This window comes from Eptesicus fuscus, chromosome 7 (genome assembly GCF_027574615.1).
Source record: "Eptesicus fuscus isolate TK198812 chromosome 7, DD_ASM_mEF_20220401, whole genome shotgun sequence".
NCBI lineage: Eukaryota > Metazoa > Chordata > Mammalia > Chiroptera > Vespertilionidae > Eptesicus > Eptesicus fuscus.
The window spans coordinates 85,265,586-85,291,733 of record NC_072479.1 but is presented as its reverse complement, the minus strand read 5'-3'; the positions used below and the strand labels follow the sequence as shown (position 1 = coordinate 85,291,733).

General features: G+C 40.5%; 1 protein-coding gene across 1 annotated transcript; it reads right to left on the bottom strand.

The window, feature by feature from the left end:
* Nucleotides 1-5,769: 5,769 nt before the first annotated feature.
* On the bottom strand, nucleotides 5,770-25,900 carry CLEC1A (C-type lectin domain family 1 member A). The gene is made up of 6 exons (XM_008140836.3): nucleotides 25,608-25,900; nucleotides 12,896-12,994; nucleotides 11,331-11,507; nucleotides 9,386-9,537; nucleotides 7,672-7,790; nucleotides 5,770-6,912 (listed from the first exon to the last, which is right to left on the bottom strand). Exons 1-6 carry the CDS (start codon nucleotides 25,720-25,722, stop codon nucleotides 6,762-6,764), a joined length of 813 nt encoding a protein of 270 aa, XP_008139058.2. The 5' UTR covers nucleotides 25,723-25,900; the 3' UTR covers nucleotides 5,770-6,761.
* Nucleotides 25,901-26,148: the final 248 nt, after the last annotated feature.

The window sequence follows — 26,148 nt, the reverse complement described above, 5'->3', positions numbered from 1 at the left end:
TGGGGATGAGCCCGCAACCAAGGTACATGCCCTTGACCGGAATCGAACCTGGGACCCTTTAGTCCACAGGCCGACGCTCTATCCACTGAGCCAAACCGGTTAGGGCTGCCAGATCTTTTATGCATTTGCTAGGTTTCCAAGGCATCTTTATCAGACTGGTGGGATAGGAGCCCTGGGATATGGATTATCAAATTGGAAGGAAGAGATGCTGATATCTGCTGCCTGTAAGACAATACCCTGTTCAGAACTGTGGATTTCTACTAGAGAGATGAACTACCAGCACTCACATAAGTGGAAGGGATAGTCAGGCTGCCAATACCAGCCTGTCTCTGGTGAAGGAGAGCTGTGTGCTTCCCTTCTCCCTCTCACTGACCATCCCCACCACTCACAAATCAAAGGACTCTCAAAGGTTAGCTCTCCAGCACTTCTAACTGTATCCCTCTGTGCCTTAATTTCTCCACTGTAAAATAATAAGAGATCTTATTTCAAAATACTTTTGAGGTTCAGATCATTAATATATGTAAATTGCTAAGAACAGTACCTTGGGTAGCGTTTGACACTGTATTGGTGCTTGCTATTATTATTATTTGTAGTAAATCGCCAATCATCTCTAGGCATCTACCTTATGTTGTATTCCAGGTAAAAGTTATTCCTTTTCCTGCTCATGTCTCAGGAATATTGAAAGGATAAAGTTTATATGTAAAATGCCAGCAACTGTCTGAAGAGAATTTCTCTTTTAAAGTGAATAAATTTCTTCAAGTACATTTGTAGACAATTTGTGTCCTAGCTCTGTAGGCTCCTTGAACATGGATTAGCTTGTTCCCAAGAGTCAGTGGATATGCAAGTATCTTATGATCTATGGGAAGGAAAAATTCACTAGTTGTTATTACACTAGAGGCCTGGTCCATGAAATTCATGCACTGGGTGGGGAGAGGGGTTGTCCCTCAGCCCAGCCTGCACCCTCTCCAATCTGGGTCCCCTCAGGGGATGTCCAATTGGCAGTTGGACATCCCTCTGACAATCCAGGACTGCTGACTCCCAACTGCTCACCTGCCTGCCTGATTGCTCCTAACTGCTTCTGCCTGCCAGCCTGATCACCCCCTAACCACTCCCCTGCCAGCCTGATCGACGCCTAACTGCTCCCCTGCCAGCCCCATTGCCCCTAACTGCCCTCCACTGGAGCCTGGTCACCCCTAACTGCCTCCTCTGCTGGCCTGGTCGCCCCTAACTGTCCTCCACTGCAGGCCTGGTTGCCCCCAACTGCCCTCCTCTGCTGGCCTGGTCACCCCTAACTGCCCTCCCCTGCCAGCCATCTTGTGATGATGTGAGGGTGGCCATCTTGTGGCAGCCATCTTGTGATGACATGGGAGCGGCCATCTTGTGACAATGTGGGGACAGCCATCTTGTGATGACATGGGGGCGGCCATCTTGTGACATGAGGGCATAAGGATCAATTTGCATATTACATCTTTATTATATAGGATTACTCTGCTACCCCTTACCATCACTATAATAACTTACTACACAGTAGATTCTCATCAAATATTTGCTAAATGCAATATAATTTTATTAAATCTTTCATTTTTCACAAGGAGTAGCTGAGCTACACTAGATTCTCATCTTTCTTTATACTAAAGACAGCACTTAAATAAATAAAGTAAAATAAAACCTAATTCACTGAAATGGTGCAAATCATTTAAGCAAACCTGTAAGTCTATTGTAAAAGGTGACCTCTGAAGAGTAAGGTCCTTTAAGGAAGAGAATTGCATGTTTTTGTGGGTTTTTCTTTATTTACCTTTAACCTTCAGTTTAAATGGTGGGGATTTCAATATGAGGGATTTTCTCTAGTTTTCTGCTGAAACCTAGAAAAGGAGACAAGCGAAGAAAACAGCATGTGTTTGGTTTTCACAGCTGGCAGCTGGCAGCTGTATATAATAACCTGGAATAAAGGAGGAACAATAGCAATTTTTAGTAGTGAAGACTGTTTGTCTTCAAGATTTTTCAAAGTATTGTCATGAGCTATGTTTAGAGAAAGCATAGGAAGTGTTTAATAATTCTTCTAGGTAAAAGTACAATGAAGCAGAAGGCAAACATCCTTCAGCTGATGTCATCCCGCCAGTATGTGATGCAGTATTTACAAGTCAGAATTTTATCTGCAGTGCAGCTGGCAGAGCTCCTTTAAATTCCCTCAGTGGTGATATTGCCTTTCACTCAAGTACTACAGGTCGAAGATGTTGTCCTGCAGGTTGATTTTGGCCCAAAATGTCAAGGCCTTTTTCAAGGCAGTGGTAGGAGACTGGGCCTTAGCACTGGGATAATCAGTTTTATACCCTACCTAGCCCCACCAGTAACAAATTGAGTATCTTGATTCATCTCAATGAATTCCAAGTTAGCTTTTAAAAATGGGAAAGAACCCAGCCAGCCTGGCTCAGTGGCTGAGACATCGACCTATGAACCAGGAGGTCACTATTCAACTCCCGATCAGAGCACATGCCCAGGTTTCGGGCTCAATCCCCAGTGTGGAACATGCAGGAGGCAGCCGATCAATGATTCTCTCTCATCATTGATGTTTCTATCTCTCTCTCTTCTTCCTTCCCTCTGAAATCAATAAAAAATATACTTTTTAAAATGAGAAAGAAAAGAAAACATGAAAATCTGTCCTGCAAAAGTAAAGAGGCTTTGTAATGTGGTATGGTTAAAGAACATTAACTGAGTAAAAAGAAAAAAACAAAACATTAGAGAAATAAGATTGAAAGACTAATAACCGTTAGTCTATTAGTCTACTCATACAATGAACCTTGTAAAAAAAAAACTATGTACAATTTAACGTGAATTATGCCGCTTTTCCTATTCTTCAAAATTGATAAGAATCCCTTCACCAAGTATTTGACTCTCAAATATTAAGACCAGCCCTGAGGCAACCTAATAGACTATTTATTTAATAATTTGTTTATATCCCCAAAGAAAAAGCTCCCATTACACTGCTCACACTTCCTGCTGTTATAGGGCTCAAGACCTGTTTCCTGTTGATAAGTTTTAAGAGCTGGTTCAATATCCTCAGGAAAAGAAATAGCTCATGTTGTACCCTGGGGAACTGGGTCTACCAGGAAAGGCCATGTTCCTCGTTTGACTTTTCCTGCAATTGCTTCAGAATTACCTAAACACACAAGAGCCTAGACAAGGTCTTCTCTGGCAGAAAAACCAATTCGGGGGGCGCTGTCCTCTCTGATTCTCAATGGAAAATTGATCTCAGCAAATCATATTTTCCAATTAATGTTATAATTATTTTCTATTCTTAATTTTTTATTTCTTTTTTAAATTTATTGATTTTTTTTTGAGAGAGAAACATCGATTTGCTGTTCCATTTTATTTATGCATTCACTGGTTGCTTCTTGTATGTGCCCTGAACAGATATTGAACTCTCAACCTTGGTATATCAGGATGATGCTGTAACCAATTAAGCTACCTGGCCAGGGCCATTTTTAAAATTGTTTTAAATTGTGGAGAGAATGTTGCATCATACTACTTTTCTGTTTTTTAAAATATTTGCTCATATTCTGATCAGTATTGTGGGCTTTATTGTACAGATGATGGGGTTATTGAGGGCAAAGACAGAGAAATAGCTCAAGAACAGCCAAAAATGTCAAACAAATGCTTTTTTTTCCTTTCCTCCTTCACTGTCTAAAGTGATACTTTCCCTTAGATTGCAGATTTGGAGATAGAATACTCTTCAACACCCACCTTCCAGGCAGGTAAACTTTTTAAAGCAATGTCATCTAAAGAAACTTTTGTCATCCAACCCTGAACACAGGTCAAAATTTGTGTGTCTATATTTTACAAGTTAGTCCACAAAGTCATTTGATTTCCTCATATTAACTGTATTTTCTTGCTGTAGTAGCAAAATTTAAATAACACTTAACTGCCTAACTAAAGGTCTAATCCACATTTCATATTATGTGCTTACTACATTAACTGTGTGCATTAATTATCTTCATCATCATGGAAAAAAACTTGGTAATATCCACAGCTCCCCAATGTAAGTGCCTTTCTACAATTTGTTCATTAATGCAGGTCTCCAGAGAAGGTTGCTTATGCTTGTTTGTGCTCCCCTTTATTTTAAAACTAGTGTCCTGGTGCACAAAATTCATGCACGGGGGGGGGGGGGGAGAAGAGGGGATGTCCCTCAGTCCAGCCTGGGCTCTCTCCAATCTGGGACCCCTCAGGGGATGTCTGGCTGTCAGTTTAGGGCCTAAACTGACAGTTTGACATCCCTCTTGCAATCCGGGACCACTGGCTCCTAACGGCTCACCTGCCTGCCTGCCTGATCACCCCTAACCACTCTGCCTGCTAGCCTGATCACCCCTAACTGCCCACTCCTGGTGGACTGATTGCCCCCAACTCCCCCGCCCCAGCTGGCCTAATCACCCCAACTGCCCCCTCCACCAGCCTGATGGCCCCCACCTACCCCCCTGCTGGCCTGCCCACCCCCAAATACCCCCCTGCCAGCCTGCTTGCCCCCAACTTCCCACCCCACAGGCCTGCTCACCCCCAATTGCCCCCCCTGCTGTCCTGCTCACTCTTAACTGCCACCACCACCCTGCCGGTCTGCTTACCTCCCAACTGCCCTCCCCTGCAGGCCTGATCGCCCCCAACTGCCCTCCCCTGCAGGCCTGATCACCCTTAACTGCCTCTGCCTCAGCCCCACCACCATGACTTTGTCTGAAAGGACGTCTGGAAAGTCTCCCAGAAGGTCTCCCAGACTAATTAGCATATTACCCTTTTATTAGTATAGATAACCACTAAATCCCTTTCCCCTCTTTTTGCATATTTTTAATATCCTTTAAATTTTATATTACAGTTTAGATTATGGAAGTGACTTCACATTTACCTCATTTTAGCTAAATAATAATACTGTAAAGAAATTATAAATATTTTCATTTTATACTTAGTGAAATAAACTACTTGAAATAAAGTGATTTTGCAATAATAAAACAAAGGGATGTAAAATTCTCATTTTATGATCACAAGTGCAGATTTTACACAATATAATAAATCAACACAAAATTTGTTTAACACTGAAGAATTTTCCTAGCCAATGGACTGAAAATTGAAAGGAAAAATCGTAAAGGAGAAATCTGTAATTAGTAACTGATAGGTGACATAGTCTTATGAAAATTAACACAAAAATGTTCTCTTTATCATATGTTTGCAAACTTCATGTCATTTCACCATAAGATAGATGTTTACTGAAAATAAAACTGAAGAATTCCAGTTTCCACTGTTGAAAAATAAAGATTTATAATAAATTATCCTCTCTAGTGTTAATGGCCTAAAATGGTTTATCCATAAACAAATGAACAAGTGTTCATGATGGTGTTCTTTGCAATGACCCATGTATGGCTGTGCATATTGTCATCCGGAGAAAGGGACACTTCCATAAAAAGCCAACTATGTATGTCACAGTCTCTCACTTTCCATGACCTGATTAGATAATTTGCCCTACTACAATTCGGTTTACTCATCTTTAGCCACACGTTGATGACAAATTTGCTTCAAAGGATTTCATTTTTAAAAAGTCTTAAAACCATCCTTTTGAAGACAGAATGCATCTCAAAGACTTCTTATTTTCCTCAAATAATCAAAGAATCAGTACTCTTGCAGAGCCCATACAATGTCTCATAAGGCACAATCAAAACACTTCTGTCATGTTTTGAAGAGCATTTTCACACTGACTTTTCCCCCAAATCACAAATTCATTCTAAAATCACACACACTTCACATTGTTTATTATTATTAAATCTCCAGTACCTGAGAGGTATAAACATGGATCAAATGGAAGAAAATAGGAACTGAAACTAAGCTATTCCAGATGCACATAAACAGACTGATTTTTGTTCTGGTTGTCAATCTCTCTGAAAGAAGTATCAGGGATAGTAATTCTGATATGGAAGCAAGTTGAGACTATTTCTATCCTAGAAGAATTTCCTAGGAGACAATCATTGGAATCTTAAATAGATATGAAGAGGTATGTTTGTAATAAGTTAAGATTCTCATAAAGAGAATTAGCCAGAGCAAATGGGGGCTCTATCGAGAAACTGAGAAGGAAAAAATATGAATTTAAGCAAACCAAATGAATTAGCTTTGTATGTGTTAGCTCAGTGTAAGAAATGATTGCTAATTTCTCATGGACTAATTGACTGTTGGAGCAAAGGATCTTACATACATTTAGTTCCTCTGTTTAAGTTTCTCACTCCAAATATTAAGGAAGACATAGAAACAAACAAAAAAATGATATTAGATGCTGAGAGAGAAGAAACACTAGAAAGTTATCTCAAAATCGAGAAGGTGGATTACAACAACCTTATGGGTTTCAGGGGCCGGGTGGTGATACGTAATCAGGACTTCTTTGTGACTGGTGAATATGTGCATGAACTTCCAAGCTCAGAAGTACTGGTGATCTTGAGCAGGAAATATGAAAATCCTTCTTGTGCCGGTCAAAGCAATTGCCTTTCCAGATTTTTTTCCATTTCCCTATGTCTCAAATATCCTTTGGATTGACTTTGTGTGGCTCAAGCTTTTTGTTGAATTGTTGCATAAACGTGGATCAAATGAAAGAGAATAGATTGAAACCAAACTATTACAGGTGCACATAAAGAGAATGACTTTTGTTCTGATCTTCAATTTCTCTGAAGGGAGGAAGCACACAGTTGTAGTCATAGCTGGAGAGTCAATCACCTCATAGAATAAATGATTCACAGACGCTAAGGGAGTCTCTCTAACTTGACTGGGGTTGCCACTGTTTCACATGCACACCGCCTCAACTCTTGGCAGTTCTTTGAGAAAAACATTCCACTGAGAATGGTCACACAGTCCCCGTCTCCTAGATTGGTGAAATCTGTTTTAATCTTAAACCTTAAAAAAGAAAAAAAAGTTAACTTAATTATATTTTATTTATAGAAAGAAATACTAAACACTCAGAAAGTACATAGGAAATATTCCTAGCTTAATACAATTATAGAATAGATGCCCAGAATGAGTTTACTAGAAAGATGAAGTCAACAACCGCTTTCTTTTCAGCCCCTCCATTTCCATGGTCATTCTTTGAAGCATCAAGTCAACCAAAACAACAAAAACTATTTCTATCTAAAACTATGGTACATGTTATCATCCAACTTTAACATGTACTTTTACAGCCATCTGAAAAATTGCCTTCTCTGTGACTCAGTTTATTTAACTGTAAGATAAAAATGATTGCCTTAACCGGTTTGGCTCAGTGGATAGAGTATTGGCCTGTGGAATGAAGGGTCCCAGGTTCTATTCTAGTCAAGGGCATGTACCTTGGTTGTGGGCACATCCCCAGTAGGGGGTGTGCAGGAGGCAGCTGATCACTGTTTCTCTCTCATCGATGTTTCTAACTCTCTATCCCTCTCCCTTCCTCTCTGTAAAAAATCAATAAAATATATATTTTTAAAAATAAGTAAAAATGATTAAGTTGTATATTTCTTATTTCCTACAATTTTATTAACACTTTTATCTGTCTGCCTCAGGACAGCCTCCTACAAACATAGTATCCAATACAAAAAGGATGTTCAGTTAGTGCTTATTGAACCCATTTGTTGGTCTGTCACTCTCTATTACATGCCTTTCCCACAAAATATTCTGAAGGCTTACAGTTCAGAAGTGTAAGGAGCTCCATCCACCCACAGCCAGGCCTTGTCACTGTCGTTGCGGGATAGCCCTATCCAGTAAGAGTAGAAAAACTCAGAGTAGCTCTGAGGCATGGCAAACTGCTGCAAAGGCACACAAGAAAACATTTAGCTTTTAGAGATATTATAATACACACATATATACACAGAGATGTGCAGTGCCAGCCAACACTTTTAATATGAGAACAAGACATGACTCCTACCTCACATAGATAATAATTCATTTAAGCGAAAGCATCTATGCTAAGGTCAGTTCATTTGTTCATGCATGGGCGACATACTGATATTTTGAAACAAAGAAGCGCATCAACCAAGATTTAAAAGTGACTTATTATTTTCAAGTCACAGGGTAAACACTAAGACACATATAAAAAAAAAATACAGGAGGCAGATTTATAGAGATGTGAAGTGATTCTGGGAAATGGAAGAAAAAGTGCAGGAATGGGGAAGTAACTTTTAGAAATACATGCAGAAGGAACTAACCAAAAGGAAAAAGAATAATGAAAAGATTTAATGTTAAAAGAGATAAAAGAAGAATTTGGAAGGATGACTTATGTCTCAGACTAGGAAGGGGAGAAAGAAAAAATTATATATATATATATATATATATATATATATATATATATATATATATATACACACACACACACACACACACACACACACACATACTAGAGGCCCAGTGCATGAAATTTGTGTGTGGAGGGGGGTTTCCCTCAGCCCAGCCTGCACCCACTCCAATCGGGGACCCCTCAGGGGATGTCCGACCGTCGTCAGTTTAGGCCCAATCACAGGGATCTGACCTAAACTGGCAGTCAGACACCCCTCTCACAATCTGGGACTGCTGGCTCCTAACTACTCACCTACCTGCTTGCCTGATTGCCCCTAACCCCTCTGCCTGCCTGCCTGATCGCCCTTAACTGCCTCTGCCTGCCTGCCTGATCACCCCTAACTACCCTCCCCTGCCAGCCTGATCTCACCCCCAACTGCCCGCCTCTGCCAGCCAATTTGGTTCTGATTGGTCAGTTTCTATGTCAGTCAGTGTCAAAAGCTCTGCCTCCTAGGCAGCCATTGGTTCCTTACATTCACCCAGTTTTGGTTCTGATTGGTCAGTTCTATGCCAGTCAGCATCTCTGGGCCTATCAATGGGGCCTGATCAGAAAGGCAGGGCTGATCAGCAGCCCGGGTGGAGGCCTGAAGAGAAATGGAGGCCCAGCTGTTGGCCAGGCGGGAGAGAAAGAGGCAAGTTCTGATCAACGGATGCCACAGAGGCTATGGATCAGACCCTGCCTCTCTCTCTGCAGGCCTCTCTTTGGGCTTGATCTACAGCCCCCTAGGCAGTCAGAGCTGGGTTGGGGTGCTGGCAGCAGCCCCAGTCAGTGCTGGGTCACCAAGGCAACCCAGCACTGACTTCTGGTCTGTTCGAGCCTTTGGTCGTAATGGTAGTTACAACCCTGGCTCTTTATTATATAGATACCCTATATAATAAGAGAGGAATATGTTAATTATACATTACGCGTGAGGCGTAACAACCAACCACGTAACGACCAGATCATGGATCAGCAGGAGGGTGGGGCAGCGAGCTACAAGTGGGTTGTGGAGAGCTACAGGAGGGGGCAGGGCAGCAAGCTATTCTTTTTGAGAATACTTCAAACATTGACCAAAACTCAGCACCTTACCAGTACTTCCTGTGTGTTTATCTTCAGCATGGTTGAGTTTTCAGCAGTACAGAAAGAGTCACAGTCCTGCCAACTCTTGCTCTTTTTAAAGAACTGGTAGCATTTGTCCCCATGCCATTTCCAATTTTCTGGGCAAGGGCTACATCTATGCTCTTGGAAAGAAACCAATTTTAATAAGTTATTTTCTACATAGATCTGTTTTCTTGCCTCTCTTAAAATTATATAGTATTTGATGACCCAAGAAAAAATGAACTCCCTTTCTCTTAGATATTATTTGCCGACACAATGATAACTACAAATGTTTACCTAGCACCCACTATATGCCAAGAATTATAATTGGTCCTGTGTACACAGTGGACATTAAAACAGACACTACCTGCTTTCATGGATATAGAATCTAACAGTGAATGATTGGGACTTCCTTGCTCCTTGCCCTGTGCAATTTAGCACACAGAGAGGATGTCCAATACATACAGAACTTTGCACATGTTCAGAAACTCAACATACATTGTACTTAAGAATGTATGTACAATTGAAGTTTTAATAATTTTCTTCTTCAAAATCCTCATATATAATAGCAAATGGGGTTTTTTAATGCAATATATACAAATAGGGTATGAACTCTTTTCTCATTTTAAACACAAATAAATAAACTTTTAGAAAAAAAAATACTTAAATACTTAGCCAAGTATGAATTAGAATGGTAAATATCCATGTATCAGAAATTAAGATGGGCATCCAAGTTAGAGAATTAAGTACAGAGGTGAAGGGTGAGATGGACTACTGTGGGTAGTGGTTGTAAATATAGGAACTAAGCCCTGACAGCCATATCTATGTGGGAACATGGACTTGGCCTTTGAGGGATGGGTTCCTGTAACCAAGTCCCTTGTTGGTATATGGTAGGATGGAAACTCAATAATTCCATAAAAATGTCTTTATTTTCAAGACAATCCAGTGTCAAAATGTAAACATTGAAATCTGAGTGGTCAATACAAATAGATATTATATTATTGTTTGTATTTTTCTGTATATTAGAAATATTTTATAAGGTAAAACAAAGTTTTAAACAAATAAATAATTTATATTTCTTTGTAAGTCAGTTTGTATTTCTGGCCTAGACCTTATCTCTTGTATACCAAACTGCTATCCATATCTCCACTTGGATATCTAGATTATATTTCAAATTCAACCTGCCCAAAACGTCATTCTTGTTTCTAACCTTCCCTTTTATAACCACAGAATTCTTCTCCGTTTCACTTGATTACATCTCTATGAATCTAGTTGCTTTGATCAAAAACTCTGGAGATATATTTGACTCCTTTATTTCTCTCACAGCCCATTTATTACATCATGCATTCATCTCCACTGATCATATCCTAGTTTGAGCCACCATTATCCTCTTACCTGGATTATGGCAATAGCCATCTCTTACATGATTTCTCTGTTTCTATCCTTCCCTCTTCCAACGTGTATTCATTCTCCAACAGAGTTGCAGAATGAGCCTTTTAAAATTCATGTCAGACATGTATTTCCTATGCTCAAGATCCTGTAATGAATTCTCCTTTTGCTCCAAATGGAAGCCAAATCCCTTACGATGTTCCCTAAACCATAAATAATCTTGACCTCATCTTTTATTACTCTTCTACTCACTCACTCTGGTCCAGGTACACAGGTTCCTTATTATTCCTTAAATATGCAGTTATATTCACATCTTAGGTCTCTTGCATTGTCTAAAATGTCTGAGTTTCAATAATCCCTTCATGTGTTGCAACACAGATGTATTTGAGCTAAATGATTCCAATAATTGGACATGATCTGGATGCCCAAACTATTAAGTTTGCCAGACAACTAGTTAAATAATTCAACCAATTAATATATTGGTTCCCAGATACACTATATTGACAGATATCCTGAGGGTAGGAAGAGCTTAGTGATCAGGACTCACCTCCAGTTTTATTATAAAGCTCACGACAATATTTTTCAACCACCTGTTGCAGAGTTTCTACAAGTTTCCTGTTCTGGGCTTGGAGAGATTGCAGTTGTTGGGAGAGATTCCCCGATTTTTCTTCCAGTTTATTAATGCTGTCTTTCTGAGTATTGGAGAGCTGGTAGAACTGAAAAACTAAGCCAATTTACCAAGTTAGACTAGACAGTTTATTTATTTCCATGTCTATTTTCTACATATGGGGAAGATAAAACAGTATCTTGTTCATGAGCGTAGGCTCTGAGATACCTTATTACCTATATTCAATTTTGGACTGTGGTACATAAAAAAATTGTATTTCTGTGAGCAAGTTAAGTTCTCCAAGTCTGTTTCCTTATCTGAAAATCTGGAGTCATAGTAACAATTTCTAACTTCAGGAATAAATTCCTTAACCATGTTTACTGTTTAATAAAAATTTTTGTATATTCTAAAATCATTACTCAACCTAAACCCACAAATCCATTTATCCTTTGTCTATTATATTGAGCATTGACAATGTATCATAGATTATCCCATTCAGTCATTAAAATGGTCATATTATCATTTCTATGTTTTTATACATTTGTGGTTTGACTCAGTAAGAATAAGTTACTATCATTTGATTAAAAATGTTCAACACTCAGGTTTAAACTCCAGGTTTCTACTATAAATCTAAATGCAAAAATCCTTTATGAAAATAAAATCCTTTATGAATCATGAAAGTTGCTCTATATCCTTAAAAAGAATGGTGGTTGCAAAACAATAGTTAGTTGTATCAAAATAAAGTAGGAGTTTTGGGATCAGAGTAGAAACTACCTTTTCTTATTTTAAAATTTAAGATAGTAAAAGTTTGCAGATTTCCTGTAATTTTTTTTTTACATTAAAACTTGCTCATCAATGTAACCTTTTATTTTGAACCACCTTCTTCAACTGTTTCAGGGAAGATTGCTGTAATGATCAGATGAAGCAAATATGCCCACTTCCTTTTTTTAAGTTTTTGAACTTGTCCTTACTAATTTGAAATTTAAAGAATTTTATGCATGCTTTTTTTCCTTTTTTGATTTTCATAGATTTTCACAAAATGATAGTATAACTTCCTGGACCTTTTGAAAAATATTATAGTGATTAAGGACCTGGTCTTTCTCCTTATATTGTGGGGGTGGGATATAAATGGGGGAAGTCTTCCCTCTGTATTAGCCCACTGAGCCAGGCATGCTAACGGTGAAAACGACTGCCTCAAATCTTTTGTGAAATGGAAGAAGCTGAAGCACGCATTTATGAATAATAGTTGATTTTAAATATTGGCATTTTTAAACAAAAACTTCTTATCTCAAACAGAACATAAAAATCTAGCTAGCAATTGATTTCTGTATTTTAATGTTTCTTACACTACTCACTATTTAAGTGGTACTTTAGAACAAGGTACATTGAATTTATCCACGGAATCTAGAAGTAAAAAATAATAAATAAAAATTCATAACAAATATTTCTCATCCTAGACAAACCTTGGAGCCAGGATCCTCCCCCAAGTCAGAGTGCAGACTTACACACAAACCCCAGTACTGCCAGGCCAATCAGCAGCACCAGGCACAGAATGATCAGGATCAAGGCCACTGGACGCCATGCTGAAGAGGGAGGTGGCTGCTCTGCAGGGAACAAAAGAAAAGACAGGGTGTGTTTTTTGGGGTGTTTTTCCTCTTGGATGTATGTCAGCTGCAAGCAAGCGAGAGGAGTTGGTTCTGGGAAAGAACAAATCCTGCAGAACAACAGTAGTCAGGGACTAGATAACATTCTTTCTGCCCTCGGAAACATGATCATAATGCTCCAGGCCAAGCCTCACTTTCCAGGGCTAGATTCTTTTTACAAGCCCCACCCATTTCTTCCTCCCACATCCACCCAGTCTTTGCAGTGAGTCAAGTTATGCATTACTATTATCTTTACATATCTTTGTATAACTTTACTTTTATCAAACTTTGAGTTACAAAAGAATCTCATGTAAATGCCTTGAGGAACAATTTTATACATCATCAAAGAAGAGATGAAATTAATTTTTGTCACTTTTGCAAAATATCATCCCTCCCAAGTTTCATATGCCTCTTCCAAAAAGCAAATTGCATATCAGTAATGAGAAATTATTTTACTGTTTCTTCTAAGGATTTCTTTGTTGAAAAGTCCCTCTTTTGTAAAGATTTTGTTTGTTCTTTCAATTTATAGCTCTCCAAAAATAGGTTATACAGAAATAAATCATTGCCCTGGCCAGTGTGGTTCAGTGAGTTGAGCATCGTAGAGTGCACCAAAAAGTTGCCAGTTGGGTTGCCAGTTAGATTTCTGGACAGGGCACATGCCCAAGTTGTGGTCAATTCCCAGTAGGGTTTGTGCAGGAGTCAGCCGATCATGCTTTTCTCTCATTGATGTTTCTCTCTCTTTCTCCCTCTACCTACTTTCTCTGTAAAAATCAAAAACATATTTTTAAAAAAAAAGAAAAGAAAAAGGAACATGATCATCAATTTCTCGAGGATAGATCCAAGCTATCTCAATTTTGAGCCAATCCTATAAAATAAAGAGCTAATATGCTAATTAGACCAAACACCAGAATGACCATCCAGACTACCTTCCGGATGACCTTCCAGACGAAGCCAGGACTGCGAGGGCCGGCTGAGGCTGCGAGGGGCTGCGAGGGCTGAGCCCCTTGCACAAATTTTGTGCATCAGGCCTCTAGTCTATATATATAAAAGTCTAAGCTACTGGAACGACCCGAATGACCGCACTGCTATGATGCGCACTGACCACCAGGGAGCAGAAGTTCAATGCAGGAGCTGACCCCTGGTGGTCAGTGTGCTCCCATAGCCAACTTCCCCTGGCCAGCCAACCTCCTGCAGTCCCTCCCCCCAGCCCCTGGGCTGTGATGGGGAACCGGGGGTGGGTGGTGGCGGATGCAGCCCCTTTCCCCGGGGTCCGAGGGCTAGCTCCCTCCTCAGGGCTGGTAGCCAACTTCCTGTGCCCCATCTCTCCCCCTGGCCGGCAGGCCCTGATCTGCCTGCTGCACACCAGCCGCGGTGATGGCGTGGTGGTGAGGGAAGGAGGAGGGAGAGGTGGGGAACCACACAGTGGCAGGGTGCTGACGATGGCAGCATAGGAGTCTGGTGTTCTGTTCCTTCCATGCCAGGCCCGGCAACCATCGCCTCCTCTCTGGCCCGGCCCTGATTGGCTTGGTCCCCAGTCAGCAGGCCTTGATCGCTGGCCAGGCCTAGGGACCCCACCGTGCATGAATTCTGTGCACTGGGCCTCTAGTTAAGTAATAAAGAAGCTTATAGACAACATCCCTTGTCTATACCCCCACAAGCTTACCATGTGGTAATTTTTTTTATTTTAATTTTTTTTTTTACAGAGAGGAAGGGAGAGGGATTAAAGAGCCAGAAACATCGATGAGAGAGAAACATCGATCAGCTGCCTCCTGCACACCCCCTACTGGGGATGTGCCCTCAACCAAGGTACATGCCCTTGACTGGAATTGAACCTGGGACCCTTCAGTCCGCAGGCCGACACTCTATCCACTGAGCCAAACTGGTCAGGGCTACCATGTGGTAATTTTAGGAGCTCTGCTTAGGGGAAGTAAACCTGTCACCTAATGAGATCAGCTATCAATCTGAATGAACCTATAAATCTGACAAGGAAGACTCCCTGATAAGGTGCAGGTAGCATCTAGCATTGTGATTAAAATGAAACCTAGGGAGAGAGAAACCCTAAAACAAACTGATCTCTTTATGACTTGTGAGTTTCACTTCATTAGGAATTCAAGTCAGGTTCTAAAACAAAAAGATTAAAGAAACATAATTTCAATTCCTCTTTAGAAGAGTCCTCTACAGAATTTATTCTATGTACAGAGATTTGTACCAAAAATTATTTCCAAATAGGGAATGATAAGTGATAATGATATATAGAAATAGAAAATATCATCACTACTATCCTTTGGAACTTACAATCTAGTAGGGAAATTAAGTGAAAATAAAGGAGCAGCCATTGATATATTTTAAAATGTGAATCTTAATTTCTCTTAGTAATCATCTCCTTCATAAAAAACTTTCAATAGTTTGCATTACAATTTGAATAAAATCTAAATCACTTTTCATAAAGACTCAGATTGCTCTTTTTTTTAAAAAAATGGAAATTTGATCATGGTACTTCCAGACTGAAAACACTTCCAATATCTTTATTGCACTTAGAATAAAATTCTCTGAGAGCCTTTTTCCGTCTAGACCCTACATGACTCATCATTTTTGCACTACTCAGCCCTCAGGCAAATGCTCTACTCCAGTGGCCTCTGTTTATCCTTGAAACAAACAAGCTTGTCACAGTGCTTTGTGTTAGCTCTGCCTCCACCCCAGCAGTAATTAATCCTCAGGTGGGTTTATTGGTAGGCTACTTCCTGGTATTCAGCTTTCAGTTTAAATGGCACTTCCTTAGCAGATGTCCGTGCATCCATCTCTAGCACATTACCCCATTGTGTCTGATTTTTAAAACCAAGATTATTAGGTGTTATTTTCATCGATTTGTTTGTTTTTCTCTATCTCCTCCCCCTTAAATGTATACTCCATTTAAAAAGTGATCTTGTCTACTTTGTTCACCAGTGTATTTCTACTACTGAAAATAGTGCCTGGCACATTAGGGCTGGATACATATTTAATGAGTAAGTGAATGAAGAGTGAACTTATAAAAAAAAATTACTACTTCTTAAACTACATAATATTTACAAAGGCACGGAAGATTATCTAAAGTTAAACCTTACAGATTGACTTTTTAAAATCAACTGACTTTTCAGCAACCTTTCTGTCAGCAGAGGGCAGACTCAGCTAAATTCATCTCCTGGCTGTACTGGCTTCTATCCATTGACATGTGAGATTCTGAATCATGAGCAGATCTGAGAGATCTGGCCTGTGTGCTTTGATCTAAGTTTTCCTGGAAATTGCTGATTTCTCAAGGCATTGTCATTAAGAGTGTCTCAGAGCAGCAGAGCACAAGAGAACAAGTCTAAACAAATTCTCCAAAACCTTGTCTTTTTAAAGTTCTATATTGCCAAAGAACATCAACCAGGTGGGTGTTTCTAGATTCCAGAGATACACGTGCATATGTGGACCAACCACCATGTTGGCTTTATTTTTCTCCACTTCTCTTATTACCACCAGATATATTACATATCTTATTTCCTTTGCTTTATATCTGTCAAACCCCAGTAGAAAGTAAGCTCCTTTTTGGAAAAGATTATTGTTATTTTAGCACATAGACATCAGTTGAAATAAGCTCAATTACTGTTATATATATACACTGAGTGGCCAGATTATTATGATCTCTGAACCCATAATAATCTGGCCACTCAGTGTGTGTGTGTGTGTGTGTATGTGTGTGTGTGTGTATATATATATTAGAGATCTGTTGCATGAATTCATGCATGGGTGGAGTCCGGCCAGCATGGCCAGGGGGAGGGGGAAATGAGCAGTTGGCCGGCCTACCTGCTGGTCGAACTCCTGGTCGAGGGGACAATTTGCATATTAGCCTTTTATTATATAGGATATACACTGAGTGGCCAGATTATTATGCGTTCAGAGATCATAATAATCTGGCCACTCAGTGTATATACTAGAGGACCGGTGCATGAAATTTGTGCACAAGGTGGGGGGTGGTTCCCCTCAGCCCAGCCTGCACCCTCTCTAATCCGGGACCCCTTGGGGGATATCTGACTGCTGGTCTAGATGGACATCCCTCTCACAATCCTGGACCACTGGCTCCTAATCACTCACCTGCCTGCCTGCCTGGTCGCCCCTAACTGCCCCCCCTTGCTGGCCTGATCGCCCCTCACTCTCTCCGCATCCAGCTATGTCGCCCCCAACTGCCCCCTCCCTGCCAGCCTGGTTGCTCCTAACTGCCCACCCATTGGTCTGGTCACCACTAACTGCCCCCCCCCCCTGCCAGCCTGGTTGCCCCCAACTACTCCCCTCTGCCAGCCTGGTCATCCCTAACTCCCCCTCCCGCCAGCTTGGTCTCCCCCAACTGTTCCCCCCACCAGCTAAGTCACCCCTCACTGCCCCCTTTGCCAGCCTCATCACCCCTCACAGCCCCCCTGCTGGCCTGGTCGCCCCACACAGCCTGCTGTTTAGTTGGTTGGTCATCCCTCACTAACCCCCCTGCTGGCCTGGTTACCCCATGCAGCCTACTTGTTCAGTCATTTGGTTGTCCCTCTGGCTGGCCCTGGGCAGCTGGGAAGCCGACATCCAAGGCTTGCCTGCACCTTGGGCCTGCCCTGGGCTTCTGTGTGGCTGAGGGGACTCTGGAAGCAGGCGCACAGAGCAGACCCGCCTGGGGGTGGGCCTGTCCATGCTGTGTACCTGCTGCCCTGGCAGGGCTGAGAGGACTGGGTGCCACCATCTTTGAGGGCATGGCAGTCAATTAGCATATTCCCTCTTTATTAGATAGGATATTAAATTTCATTTCAAAGGAATCATATTTCCCTGATCATTTGGAAATTTTTCTACTCTGACTCTTCTCTCTTTCTCTCTCTCCCTCACCCATTCTCTCCCTTCCTCTCCTTTCCTTCTTCCCTTCCACCTTTTATCCCTCAGTATTTAAAATATCTTCATGTTCTATCTAAAGACCCAGAGAAACAAAACCCTAGGGGGTTTCTATACTAGGTATGGTCACTTCTAAGAAACCAGACCTTCATGATGGAGAGACTATAAAGTTGCAAGTTTCACTTTTTCTTTTTCCTCCCTGTAGGTAGTTTTTCCTAACTCTGGTTTTAATATTCCTGAGTTTTAATCCAAGTGTGCTGCTTATAATGTGATCTCTCTCTAGGGATCACCCCCACCCTAAAATAAGAAAAATAATCTGCTTGGGAGTTGCTTCGGTTTGGCTTGGCTTCATTGTGTCTCTATTTTTTGGAAAAGAACTCTGATGCTGTCTCCTGAGGCATGTTTAGAAAAAGGTGTGGACAGTCCAAGGAATGATACAAACATCCCTAGGAATAACAAGATATATATAGAAAAAAAAAAAAAAACAGCCTTTCCTGTATCCTCTTACTATAACTATACTATAAAAGGCTACAGTGCTAAGGTCAAATTTTGAACGCAAATTCCTTTGTAGTTATAAGAAACTTTGTATATGAAGAGAGCTGTCACACCAAGCAAGTTACTCTTCTTCAGGCAACAGAGAGGGGAAATTTTATACCTCCATTCCTTGGGCCTATAAACAAATGAAACAGACATTACTAAATTAATCTATTTAGTATGCTTCCAAAATGAAAGAGATCATAAAAGCTGGAAGAAACAAAGAGAATTCAAAAATGTGTGCGAAGCCACATTGCAAACTTAGTGGCAGAGCCAGGATTACATTGTCATGCCTAACACCACACTGTATATGTATGTCACTGTGAACCAGGACTCACAGAGAAATGAGCTAAACTGGTGACACTGAATATTTCAGGAAATGCGTATCTCATCCTTTAGGTCACTGTTCTTTTTAAAATTTTTCAGTTATTGCTAGCTTACACCTGATCTTTGATTATAGTTTTAAATTTTTTTAATTTTAAATGTTTTTTGTTTTGTTTTTTTTTTAGCAACTTCTTGTTTCCTTAATCTTCACACGTGGCACATAGTAAGCCCCTCTTGGGAGAGCGCTCGAGGCTCTGTGGGCTGAGAGCACTTTCCAGGGTTCATAAGACTGCATGTTTCCCTTAGTTAGATAAGAAACCTGAAGTGCTGGGGAGTTACTTCATTGCTTGGAGTTGAGCAGCTAGTAAGTGATGGAGCCAGAAGTACTCTCTAAGTACTCTTGTTCTAGAGCTGAATATTCTTTTGTTGCTGTTGTTTTGCTTTGTTTTTTTTTTTTGTTTTTTAGTGAATCCTCACCTAGGATATTTTTCCATTGATTATTTTAGATAGAGTGGAAGGGAGGGGGAGAGACATTGAGAGAGAAACATCCATGTGAGAGACACATCAATTGGTTGCCCCTTGCACCCAGGGCCAGGGTTTGAGCCTGCAACTGAGTTACATGCTCTTGAGCTGAATTGAACCCTTGACCCTTTAGTCCGTGGGCTGATGCTCTATCCACTGAGCCAAACTGGCTAGGGCCAGAGCTGAATGTTTTAAGTCATTTTCTTATCCTCCCAACAAACCTCACATTAATATTTGCCTTATATGGCAGTTCTATATGGAATTATAGAAAGACTCTAGAGTTTTATCACTTGTAAATTGCCACTTCTATATTGTGAAATATCTCAATAAGAGGCACTTTAAATAAGACATTTTTCACTCTATCACCAAAGTGAACTTTATAAAGTATAAATGTAGTATCTTCCTTAAGAAACAAAGTTTCTTAGCATGCTCTATAAACCCCTGCATAGTAGGATCTCATCCTACATTTTGCTTTATCTGCCCAGATCTCCCTCATACACCCCTCCCTTCAAGGACTAACATTCCCCATCGTCTATCTTGTCATCATGTTTCACACTGTTGATAATTTCCAAAATTATCTTTTCCTGATCTAAATTCCAATCCAAAACTAACACTTCAACTTTTCCCTCTGAACTCTTGTCATTCTTAATTTTAACCATTAACACACTGCACCAAGCTAGTTCCTTACCTCTCTGTTGTTATCTTCGCACATGTGGTATTCACAATGGAAAAGCCACCCAGTGCCTCATCTTGCTCTACCTGCAAAACTTGTATTCAACCTTACAGACCAGATCAAATGTTACCTCCTTCAAAAATATGCTCATGAATAAACACAGTAAGTTATTCATGCCTATTTGCTTTTGTGGCCTCCTACATATATTCCATAGCACTACATAACATCTATATATATATAAAAGCCTAAGCGACTGGCCAACTGCCCGACCACCTGACCGCTCGGTAGCTATGACTCATACCGACTAGACAAGAGCTGCCAAGTGACAGCAACTTTGCAGAGTGCCCTCTCGCCCTCTGGGACCCCTAGGGGGATGTCGGATTGTTGGTTTCAGCCTGGTCTCACAGGCCAGGCCCAGGGACCCCCCGAATAAGGCTTCATATTGAATAGGTATGCATTAAAGATTTATTGAATTGATTAGATGTGATTTATGCCATGACTTTTCAAGGGAGGGGTTATGTTGGAGATGAGAAAATAAAGCTAAAAATCTAAGAAAAATTGGAGAATATTGTCATTAATATAAGTAAGGAAAAGTAAAACTTGAATTTATCAATAATTTTTTCCTTAAATCCAAATAGGTTTTCAGAGTCTTTTGTTGGATTATATTTAATCTTCAACAGAAATTTTGGGTTATCAGTTATTTCATTTGCTCTCTTCGCAGTATATTATTACTGTGAAGTGTTCCAACTGTATTTCTTTCAAGCTACAATTGAGTTAGAATCTCCTACACCCTAAGAATAATTTTTTACAAGTATTCATGCAACCCCATAATACTCAGCTCTAACACTTTATTTTTTCTCTTTACACCTAGCTTCCTCATAAAAGAAGAGAAAAAAATTTAAAAATAAGAAAATGACAAATATTTATTTTCCTACTTAACTATTAGTTGCTTTCATACCCGTGCTATTAAAAAATAGCAATAATCCAGTTTCCTTCTTATTGTTAAAACAATATATTGTTTTTAGCATTCCTCTTATTTGAACTCTCGGCAGCATTTACTATTATTTTTTAAATTCACTATTCACTACTGTTGACTTTTCCATTTCTTTTGAAGGTACTGCCTCTTTGCTTCCTAGATGACGCTCTCTCTCCTGGTCCGCTTCTATCACTGTCCACCATTCATTCCTAGTAGCTCTTATTGAAATCTCTTGCTCATCCTTCACCTCAATATTGTAATCCCTAAATTCTCTCGTTAGCATTCTTCTTCTCACTTTCTTTTTGTCTTTTCATTTAACATTTTCTTCCTCAGTGGCATCATTCATTTTCAGAAAGTTTGCTAGTAATTCCTACCTAAATGTTGACAATTTTCACATAAATATGTAGCTCAGAATCCTTACTTCCAATCTATATACTATATACTAGTGGCCCAGTGCACGAAATTCATGCATGGGGTGGGGGGGAGAGAGAGAAGGCCTGCACCTTCTCCAATCTGAGACCCCTCGAGATCCCCTCAGAGATCAGGCCTAAACTGGCAGTTGGACATCCCTCTCACAATCCGGGACCACTGGCTCCTAACAGCTCACCTGCCTACCTGCCTGATCTCCCCTAACCACTCTGCCTGCCAGCCTGCTCGCCCCCAACAGACCTCCCTGCCAGCCTGCTTGCCCCCAACTGCCCCTCCTGCAGACCTGATTGCCTACAACTTCTCCCCCTCCCCACTGCTGGCCTGCTCACCCCCAACTGGCCCCCCCACTGGCCTGCTTGCCCCCAACTCCCCCCTCCCCCCCCATCGACCTGATCATCACCAACTGCCCTCCCTACTCCCCTCCTGGCCTGATCGCCCGTAACCACCTCTTCCTCGGCTCTGCCACCATGGCTTTGTCCGGAAGGAAGTCTGGAAGGTCTCCTGGTCTAATTAGCATATTATCCTTTTATTAGTATAGATACTAGTACAAGTGTCTTTGGGCAACACCAACTGCATGTCCCTTCTAACATAGGCATCTCAAACTCAAACTGAATTCATTATCTTTCCTATTCTTTCTATAGTTGCCATCTCAGTTAATGGCAGCATCATCAACATACTATCAGATGGAACCTAGTCAACCTATGCTCTCCCTTTGTCTTCCCATTTGTAGCCTGTCACCAATTATTTAAATTCTACCTCCTTAACATCTTTCATATCTGATTCTGCCTCCTCATTTCCATACTACCTCAGTTCAGGTTCTCAAATCCCATGCTCATACAGTGCACACTCTGTGTCAGCTCATCCAGTTTCATACTCCTTTCATCTATCCTCCTCAGTGTAGCTTAGATGGTCTTCTAAAAACACACAATTGATGATGTTACTACCTGTTTAGATCCTTTAGTTAACTCATTTTACCTACTGAATAGAATCAAAATACCTCCGTATGACACAATAGGTCCTCCTTACCTTTCCAGACTTAACCTCTGATCAAGCTTCCCCCCTCCAACTTTACATCTGAGCCATAATATATTGCTTATAGTTCTCTGAAAAACAAAGTTATTGAAGACCTCCTTGGCTTTTCTCTCATGTGTCTGTCTGCCTGTAAGGCCGCCAGCCTCTTAAACCTTCCCATTTCTGCTTCCATATCATGAGGAACATCTTAAAGTCAACTCAACTCAATGGTCACTCCCGCTCTCAAAACTTTCCTGATCCCTTTGACCCTTACCAGATAGAAGTAACCAAGGTCTCCATTGTACCGTGTGCATGCTCTCATCATGGCACTTACCACACTTATTGCTGAGTTGAGAACTGTATTAGACTTTAAGTTTCCTCATAAACAGAGATCATATCATATTTGGCATTATATCCTGTACTTTGCAACAGGCCTAGGGTAGCATAACCCCCAATGTAATTTGTGGGAAGAAGGCATGAGGGTATTACCTTATATCTTTGCTTTCTATCTTTCTAATTGTTTAGGGCAGTGATGGCGAACCTATGACACGCGTGTCAGCACTGACACACGTAGCCATTTCTGATGACACGCGGCCGCATGCCGAGGATGAAACATTTGCTGCTCCTGAGGATGAAACATTTGCGACTAGAGTCTTGGGGTTAGTTTTTTCCTCAAAGTGACACACTACCCGAGTTATGCTCAGCTTTTTGGCGAAGTTTGACACACCAAGCTCAAAAGGTTACCCATCACTTGTTTAGGGGGAAAAAAACATACATAACTTTATATTGAAAAGATGAAAATTTAGAAAATAAATGATTGTATGTTGTTTATTTTTGTTAATTCTAAAATATTCCAGTTATAATTCTGCCATAAATTATGTGGAATCTGAATCATCTGCATTGCCAAAAAATAAAAATCTCAGAGTGATTTTTTACTCTGTTTTTTTAAGAGCAAAAGTATTTCAGACCTATTTTCCTAAGAAATAATTAGACTTCTATCCTATCGGGAAATTGCTTTAAATATCTGCATTATCGCAAGGTGAAAACAAGACATCATACACGTAGGGTAAAATAACTATTTTCAGATGTTTTCCTGGAAGACACTGCTTTTAGCCTCTACTCCTAGTGTTTTAATTTCCACTTCTCACAAAAAAGTTGCCAGATGTTTCAGTAGTGTTTTATCCCTTACACTTCCCTCTCCACCCTCCAAGCTCAACAGAACTTACTTGTACACCCTGTTCCTGATTATGCTGATCACTAATCCTGTGAGAGTTCCTGGCTCTTGTCAAAGGTGAAAAATTAAGTTATACACAAGCCACTTAAAAACCACAGCCCTAAAGGCCATCTCTTCGCAAGATTTGTTAAAGGAAAACATATCATATCCTATTGCACATATCTAGTGGCTGCAGAAACTCACATCCCAAAGTTGCACTTTGTTTTTCATCAAGGAGGCTGGAAATCCCCCAGTCCCCCCTCACAGGTTATGGGAAGCCACATCAGTGAGTCTCAGGAGGCAGATCATTCAATAAATAGAAAGTGAATGGAAAATGTTAAAGGGGAAAGGAATAAAACCTAGATAAAGAGAAATGGAAGAGAACAGGGGAAAGGTGTGTATCCAGATTCACCAAAGGGAAGAAAACCTGGATGTGGTCAAGAGAGGAAGGACATGTTCAGATCCAGACTTTGAGTGAGGATCTTTCTGATACAGACTGACACAAAAATGTTACACAAAACACTTTAGGAATTCTCCAGGAATGGAATAGTGGGAAAAAAAAAAAAAAACCTCACATTTTTGGTATGCCTGCAGTGTACCAAGGACTTTGCATAGCTCATCAACCTTAGTATAATAGCCACCTTATAAGAGAGGCTTTGCTACTTCTATGTAACTTGGTTATAAGTTCATATGAAATACCAGTAATATGTACAAAGCACTTAAAACAATACCAGGCACATAATAACCAAGGTATACATATTTATCATCACTAGCATTTTATAAATGAAGAAACTGAGGCCTAGAATACTTAAGTAACATGTCCAATATCACACAGTTAGTAAGTGACTTTCCAGGCATTAGAATCTAGTCCTGTCTACATGACAGTATGAGGCCTTTTCACAAGACCTCAAGACATATATCTGCCTTAGATTGGCTGAGTTGCCTGGGAAATAAGATCCTTCTCTAGTCCTAGCCATCCTGAATGTGGGAGGCAACCAATGGATGTGTCCCTCTCACATTGATGTTTCTCTCTCTGTCTCTCTTCCTTCCACTCTCTCTAAAAATAAATGGAAAAATAACTCAGGTGAGGATTAACAACAATGACAAAAAAGATCCTTCTCTACATATATGAATTGTCTCTTCTTTGGACTAAAAAATATATATTAACATTAAAAATATATATTATAATAAATAATTTATTAACATGTCACAGGGTAAATTATTGGAGATAAAAGCATAAGATGGAAGTTAAACATAACTGAAATTAAATATTTTCATAATTCAATTCAATCATCTTGATAATATTCTGGAACTCAATAGAACAAAGGGGAAGGAAGAAATAGGATGTAATTGCACCTGAGGGCACCATTTAAATCCCTGAAACACAGAATGTCAGAGCTGAAGGGGCCTTAAGAGGCATTTGCTTTAATCCCCCCTCATTCCACAGAGGATAAAGCCAAACAGTTGATGTTGATATGACTCTCCAAAGGCCTCACACTTCACGATGAGGAACTATTATAGCAAAATACCAGGTTTGATGTATCTGCTTGGAAAACTCCCTCCAAAGCCATGAGTTCAAAACTAGCCAAAAGGTAGCCTTTAAAAATCTAACTTTCCAGAGCAGATCACAGATGGTAAATAAAACAGCATTGGATTTGGCCCTCATGGGATGGCAGGAAGGAGAAGGGACAATGCTTTACTCGTACTCACAATCTCAACTTTGTATGACATACCTAACTGGTCAAAACAACACACCCTCAACTGCAAAGCCCTCTGCCAGCAAGAGAATCTTAGAAAAACAAACGTCTGCGTATATACGGAGTTTAATTATTTTTTTTCCAGATAGTCTTAAAGGAAGTGGAACACAAGTGGTGGAAAGTGAACAGTTCACATGATTGCAAATCATGAAAACATTCACCTGTCTTTCCCCTATTTTGTACATTCCTCGGAGAGATAGCTTATCTCATGCATTTCTCAAGGATCTGGCCCACTTGGACTCCAGAGGACAGAGTACCTGTGTGCCCATGCTTTGGGCGCTGGGATGGAGTAGAGGTTTGAGAATGCAGGCTCAAGGTGGTGCGCCATTCATCATCCAGCATGTTGTTCGTGCTGAAGTATTTGGCCTGCATCAGGATTCCTGCAAGGTTGAGGGTGAGCTGTGGCTGGATTTCTCTGAGCTGCCTGGCTTCTATGGGACAGTTCAGGAACGCAGGCACTGAAAGGCATTCCTAATGTTCTTCTCTCCCAGCAAGTAGCAGGGAAGCGTCTGACTCCAGTTCCTGCCTGGAGAGGCCCAACCCCTCGCCTGTAAACTTGTACTCTGAATGCCAAATTGGTCAGGCAGAGGGGAAATAGCATGTGTTTTCTGTTTGGGCGGTCTCTGTCTAACAATTACCGAAGCGGTGGTGCTTCTCAGATCTCTTTGGTTCATCTGTTTGTACTTCCTGTTTAACTGTGTAAAGAAGGCAAGACCTTACAATTGCAGAGAGTCAATTACAATTTTCAGACTCTGCAAACAATAATAAGTCAGAGGGATATATTACCTACTTTCTTAC